General features: G+C 36.8%; 1 protein-coding gene and 1 long non-coding RNA gene across 3 annotated transcripts in view; one reads left to right on the top strand and one right to left on the bottom strand.

The window, feature by feature from the left end:
- Nucleotides 1-3,684, top strand: part of LOC106871768 (uncharacterized) — a 629,775-nt gene extending 626,091 nt beyond the window's left edge. For both annotated transcript variants that reach the window (XM_052974057.1, XM_052974056.1), the window contains exon 44: nucleotides 3,546-3,684. In XM_052974057.1, the coding sequence (XP_052830017.1) occupies nucleotides 3,546-3,670 (125 nt within the window). In that variant the 3' untranslated portion in view covers nucleotides 3,671-3,684. The remainder of the gene's footprint in view (nucleotides 1-3,545) is intronic.
- LOC128249695 (uncharacterized) overlaps nucleotides 3,653-7,439 on the bottom strand; it is a 71,451-nt gene continuing 67,664 nt past the window's right edge. Inside the window, exon 3 of the long non-coding RNA XR_008265812.1 lies at nucleotides 3,653-6,138. This is a non-coding gene — a long non-coding RNA (uncharacterized LOC128249695). The remainder of the gene's footprint in view (nucleotides 6,139-7,439) is intronic.

Raw genomic sequence — 7,439 nt, 5'->3', positions numbered from 1 at the left:
TAGTCTCTTTTGGGGGACACAATTTGTACGAGTCTCCCTCAACTTCTATCAAATTCCTGCTTCTGGTCACCTCCTCCATATCCAACTTGATTAACTTGGTTTCTAGCGGTACTGACTTCCTCACCGCAGTGGCCTTGGCATAGCTCTCCATGCTGGAGACACTACCACTTGCCATAGCTGGGGAAAATGCAGCAGCTCATGTGAAATGCAACCGTAATAATTCCACAAAAATCACAATTATTCACCGAGACAGTTTTCACAAAGTAACACAACAGTATTCACAATAATTCACAATAATTCACAGAGACGAAATACCGCTAAGCATTTCACCCGGTGTGCTAACGTTTCTGCTAGCTCGCTGCCTTCGTGAATGGTCAGTCTATTTCTTAGAGTAAGCTTTGTTTGACATATGTAATATTTATCACATTCTTGACATTTGATAGCATATACCAAATTCCTTGAAGAACATGTAATGTGATTTTTTGCAGTAAGAGATTGTCCTGACTTGAATTTGCATGTTTTGTCTTCAATAATGCTGATGGAGGTCCCGCAATTAGGGCGGCCACATTTTTTGACTATTGGTGTAGAAATTGTGGAAGGTAATTTAGCACTTGTGAAGAGTTGTTTGAAGGACATTGATTGTCTTTTACTTTTGATTATTTTGTGTATTTCAAATATTTGTTTCATTCTTGGATCTTGTTTTAGTAGTGGGATGTTCTGGTGGCTAATATTGTAAAACCTCTGTGTTTCTTGAGTTCTATGTTGTAACAAAGAGTAGATTATTGGATGTATCTGGAGCGTTTTTCGTTTTTCGTAGTTGTTCGATATTTATTGCTTTGTTACGTTTTATTCCATTGACTATTAATATTAATGGATATTGTATTCAAAGTACTTGTTCTTGTTCCTGGAGTCTTTTATTGCGAGTTTCAGGGTTTGAGGCAATTGTGCAGATTATTCTTGCTTGATTAAAGGGGATATTACTCTTCGTTTGTTTGGGATTGCATGAGGATAACAGTAAGTATTGTTTAGAATCTGCTTGTTTATGGTGACTATCTGTTTCAATGTTTTTATCTCTTTTGATGATTAGTATATCCAGCAATGGTAGTCGAGTTTTACCTTATTCCATGGTAAAGTTAATATTATTGTTTATGCTGTTGGGTAGATTTTTTAAATCTATAAGTTGTTCAAATGTGTACATCTTGATTATAAGTAAACATGTTCATTCAACCGTGTTGGCCCTCTTTTTAAGCGCAAAATGTACTGTCACCTGACACTAACGCACGGACGTAATGGGAAACGTAGAAAAGGTTATAAACTTAATCATGTGTTCATTCTTTACAAACATTTGGCAGAAAACATTTAGAGCATTGATTGTTTGGACATGTTCAGTCAATCGTATCAGCCTTGACTTACAACGCCAAACATTGTCACAATACTAACACACGGACGTAGCGGAGAAACTACAAAAATTTCTAAGACTAGTCATGTGACTAACCTCTACCGAACAAATCCTATTTAAAACATGCTAATTTGAGCCATGAACTCCCAATAAAAACAGGGCAAACTTCAGACACTACTCAGAAGCAAGACAGCTGTAACATTGTCCCTGTATTGTGCTAAAGGCCTCCGATGAATTTCAGTACCTGACACACCTTCAAAATTTTGTTTCAATAACTTTATGTGTTGTTTAGACGGAAATGACAATTGTCGTTATCAAATATTTATATATCATGAATTGTTATGTTAATCAAACGCTGGAGTTGGTTTTTTATATTTTTTTTCTGGTTTTGAACGGCTTGGCATTCGAGTAATTTCCTTTTATCCTCATTTAATTATTTGTTCCTGTCTGGGCTATTAAAGGTCTTTATAAATATTTATTGTTGGTGGTACATATTCATTCCAATAGGTAATTCCTGAAGAAAAGCCTAATTTTGATTTCAAAAAGGATTTTTTCGTTTTTGTTTTTGGAATTAATTAGGATTGGAAAAAATTTGTAGAATTTTTATTGGATTTGTACCAATTTTAAATTAAAGATTAAAAGATCGTCTACGGCTGTATTTTTTCCTTTCCTTATACTTTATTTATTGATTATACCAATACTGAATATATTGTTTTTATATACTTTGCTTGAATTGTACAGGCGAACTTTGATGTTTAGCATCCCTTTGAAGGGTTTTGGTCCTTACTTCTCTCTCTCTCTCTCTCTCTCTCTCTCTCTCTCTCTATATATATATATATATATATATATATATATATATATATATGTATGTATGTATGTATGTATGTATGTATGTGTGTATGCGTTTGTGTGTATGTGTGTTGATGGAACCTGAGGAAAAGAGGAAGTCGTTGTAAATTGTGCGACAAAGTGAGGGATATATGTCCTCCAGATTTTGAGATTCACAGAGATGACAAAGGACTGCTTGGTGCTTTGGGCTTCAGAGGACCTGTTCAACTAAGTAAAATTAGCTAAGTAAAAGGCATAATTATTTATGCCTATACCCCTACACACAATCTGTGTCCCTGATGAAGCTCTCACATACACCGTATCTTCCTATACTCCTCTCTCCGCTCATGTTTACCTCTCATTGCATTCCTCTCCCCTTTTCTACTCTCCTTTCACACTCTCACACTTACCTACCCACTCACCCTATCCAATCCTCTGTACCAATTCCCATATACACACCTCCCTGTAATTTGAGGGAATGCCCCAACACATCTTCACTCTCTTCTCTTTCTCTTCTCTCTCTCTCTCTCTCTCTCTCTTTCTCTCTCTCTGTGTTTCCACCTGGAGCAGCAGTGTATATCCTCAACTGCAACATACCTGTTTCTGTCCCATTATTCATATTCTAGCTTCTCATCACCTGGCACAAAGCCACCTCACTCAACACTAATCTCTCGCTCAGTTGAGTGGTCTTGTCCTGCAAGTTACTTGGTCACCTCACTACTGTTGGTGCCACTTAAAAATCACACTGAACTCTGTAAAGCAGTTGGTATTAAGAAGAGCATCCAGATGTAGAAAAAATTGCCAAAAGAAATACTTGAGCTTGGCATGATCTTCTGCCTTACCAGTTCCTGTCAAACCATCCAATCCATGCCAATTGGCTATAAGACATTAAATGACGATGATAAAGAGGATATAGATTTATGTTTTTTTAAAATTCAGAATGCTGAACTGATACCAGATTTTATTGTTTAGTCAAGCCATATTTTATACATTACTCGAATATATTTCATACCCTGTTTTAGACTTAAATCGAGTTATATTGTACAAGTGAATCAGGTATATTTTAGAACGTAATCATATACCTTAATCAGCTATAGCTTCTTTCACCTTAACCAAATGATTTACGTACCTTAACCTAGTATACTTGACAACTTGATCTCATTATACTTCGTACTTTAACCAAGGGTATCTTTTTTAATTTAGTCAGGTACGTTTTTCATACAGTAATCGGACAAGTTTTACTTTAATCAGGTATATTTTATTAATTAGTCAAATATATTCTGTATCTTAATCAGTTTATATCTTCTTTTAATTTTAGAGAATAAAGCGATCATGATTCCAGCTGTTGCAGTAATGGTTGAAGGTGGACCGGGCATTCTGAAGTCAGTCATTGACTCAATATCACGCAACATCCCAGTTGTAGTAGTAAAGGTCAGTAAATAGACTATTCTGTAAATAAGATTATTAGATGTTTATTCAGTCTATAATGGTTGCATATCTGATGAAATCTGTAGTTAGGAAATCTAAATGGAAGGACTATATGAGTATTTTGTTGGCACAGAATTTTTATAAATATTTTATGTAATGATTTACCTGGTTGTTGGTTTTCTGGTCAACTGGTTAAATCTTATAACTATTTTTATTGGATAAACGGTTTTATATGTATTTAATTCTGAGTATTTTATAACACATGTTCTTCAAAAAATATGTCTCTAAATTGAACCAAGAAGAGTAATTTATTTTCTTAATATTATCAACTTATGGAAAATGGTCTCATAGACACTGTGCTTCTAACTTGTTGAAAGACATGAGGAAAACTCTTGTACCTTCTGTCTTCCTACTAAATATTATCAACAATACCTTCACTAGAGTTTAGCTGAAACAAATTATACACAGTGGCTAGCCCCATATTTGACCAACACAAAGATCCATCCTGCATCATACCAGTCTTGCCTGGACCCCTAATCTCTTAACATTTAATTCCAACAATCTTCAAAGGTAACTGAAAAGTACACTTCACATCCTTACGAACTATGTATAAACAAGTTCTAAATTTGAGAGATGAGGAATTATGTACATTATTTACATTCAACGAATATTTGTCCTCATCTTGTTTGTTGTTAGTACGTTTAGGCTGATATACCCTCCTGCCTTCATCAGGTGTCCTGGGGAAATTTCGAACCTGCGTTCTCATTCCTAAGGTATTTTTCCGATGTTATTATTATTTTCAGGAATCGTACTCGGGATCTTGGGGCTGGTAGCCTCCACTTTTAACCACTATACCATATGCCCGTGGGCAATTATGGAGTGAATTTTAGGGCTTATAACTCTAATATTTTTCTATCCTTCCTTAATACCGGTTCCCATATGCTACTCATATCTGCACTCGGTCTGCTTCGGAGGTTATTATGTTCTAGCATATGTGCTGCTTCTTTTAGTTTCCGTATTTTCCAGTGGTGTTCTCTGTCTATTATTTTAACTTCATCGCACACGTGGAGGTGGTCTCCTTTTTTCCATACATGAGCAGCTATACCCGAGTTATCAATATCTCTTTGTGTCACAGCTTTGCGATGTTCGTCTACCCTTATTTTGAGGGGGTGGCATGTTTCACTTTTGTATAACCTACCACGGCTGCATGGGATGGAGTACACGCAGTCTTTGTTCCTATTCTCTTCTATTGGTGATTTTAATCGAAGGAGATATTTGCGAAGTGTTGTATTACTCTTGAATACTGTCCTGATGTCATATGGACCGCATATCTTTTGTATTTTTTCAGAGAGGCCTTTCACATAGAATAGACCGACTATAGTCAGTTTATGGGTTTCATCCTCTCTCTTTATAATTGGAGTGGATAGTATGTTTTGGTGGTAGTTGTTGCTTAACAGATTGTTACTTAGCTTGATCATTTCTTCGTGGTGTGTATCACGATCGCTACTTATATTCTTTGCTCGAAGTTTTAGGCGTTGAGCAATCCTTCTCTTTACACTGTATGGTTAGTGGGAATTGAAGTTGAGGTATCGTCCAGTGAAGGTTTGTTTGCAGTATACGGATGTCCTGGATCCATACTTGGTGCGTGTTATTAATACGTCCAGGAATGCCAGCTGATTGTCTTTTTCCTTTTCCATTCTGAACTGTATGGATGGCTTTATTGAGTTTGCATGATCTAAAAGTACCTGGACCATCTCTCTTGTAGGGCCAGAGTGTAAAGGTGTCATCAACATATCATAGCCATAGTGTTGGTTTTAGTGGTGTTGATCCTAAAGCCAAATTCTCAAAGTATTCCAAGTATTTTATTGGCTATTATCGGTGATAATGGCGAACCCATAGCTAAACCCTCTTCTTGTCGATATATATCAGTATCCATACTGAAGTAGGTAGTTTCTACACAGAAGGTCGACATTTTCATCAAGTTTTCTATTGGTATACTAGTGCGTTCTTTTAGACAGGTGTCTGTCACCAGATTTTCTTGGATTGCTGATAGTGCTTCATCAGGTGGGAGTTTGGTGAACAGATTTATCACATCTAGACTCACCATCTGGTTGGATCCAGTGGGGGTATCCCCGATCAATACCGTGAAGTAGATCATATATTATAGCATGCCCATCTGACAACAAGTTATGCGATAAGGCAGAAAGAAAAGTCGTTAGATATAACAGGTTAGCCTGGGAAGTTAAGTGGTCGCTGAAAAAGATGGTAGTAGTACCAATAATTGTTGAAATCCTGGGAACAGTGAGGAACAGTCTTGAGGAGCGTGGAACAAATAGGGGCAGCAATAAGGATGGAGCACCTGCAGAAAATATCATTGCTTGGAACCGCTCAATACTCCAGAGGGTGTTTGAAAAATAAGGGGTGTTACCTTAGTTCACTGGTCATGAACAGCTGACACCTTAATACATCTCCAGCGTTAGAAGCTATGCAAAAAGAATAAAATAATAATAATAATAATAATAATAATAATAATAATAATGATGATGATGATGATGATGATGATGATGATGATAATAATAATAATAAAGTGGAAGAATTTTGGAAAGAAGTATGGTCGGTGAAGCAACAACCCCAGAAAAGGACCATTAAAACAACGAACTTAGCACCTGAGCAACTCTGGACCCCTATAACAACTGAAGAGGTCACCTAGGCATTGCAAAGACCAAGCAACTGGAAGGCACCTGGGCATAACAAGATCCCCAACTTCTGGTTCAAATACCTTACAGGAATGCACAAAAAGCTGGCTGAAAACTTTAACAACATACTAGCAGAGCCAGAGACTATGTCTGAATGGCTCACGAAAGGCAAAACCATCTTAATTCCCAAATTCACGGAAACGGAGAAACCACAAAATTACAGGCCTATAACCTGTCTCCTTACAATCTACAAAGCCTTTACTGCAATAATATCGCAGAGATTGAGTAAGCACCTGGAAAATAACAACCTGTTTCCAGAAGAGCAGAAAGGATGCTGCAAGGGCTCATACGCCTGTAAAGATCAAATAATGATCAATAAAGCCATAACTGAAGACAGCTGCAGAAAGGAGAAAGGCCTCAGTATGGCCTGGATGGACTACCGAAAGGCTTTCGACAGTGTTCCCCACATGTGAATCCTCGAAACACTACCCATAAACAAGGTGGCACCAATTATTATAAAATACATAAGGCACTTTATGAATAAATGGCAGACAGTGCTATAGCTCCAAACAAAAGAGGGACACGTGAAAACGAAAGCCATCCCCATTAGAAGAGGAATATTCCTGGAAGACACGCTCTCTCCACTCCTGTTCTGCCTGGCACTCACACCTTTAACTGAATTGCTAAATAGAACTGGATGCAGATACAAATGTTACAGCAAAACAGTCAGCCACCTTTTATATATGGATGACCTAAACTTATACGCTAGAAATGATAAAGAGCTGGAAACACTACTACAGACAGTACATGGCTTTACCAAGGAAATAGATAAAAAATTCGGATTAGAAAAATGTGCCAAAGCAACTCTGAAAAGAGGAAAACTAGTTAAGAGTAGCAACATCACACTAGATAAAGCCAATGAAATAAGAGAACTAGACGAAAGCCAGCCATACAAATATTTAGGAATCAATGAACTAGATAGGATACAACACACACAAATGAAATAAAAAATAAAGAAAGATACTATAGACGAGTTAGATCAATACTAAAAACAGAGCTCAATGCTAAAAACAAGATAATAGGTATTA

Source organism: Octopus bimaculoides, chromosome 17 (genome assembly GCF_001194135.2).
Source record: "Octopus bimaculoides isolate UCB-OBI-ISO-001 chromosome 17, ASM119413v2, whole genome shotgun sequence".
NCBI classification, from domain to species: domain Eukaryota; kingdom Metazoa; phylum Mollusca; class Cephalopoda; order Octopoda; family Octopodidae; genus Octopus; species Octopus bimaculoides.
Note: the sequence above shows the minus strand (reverse complement) of the source record. Positions and strands in the feature narration are given on the sequence as shown.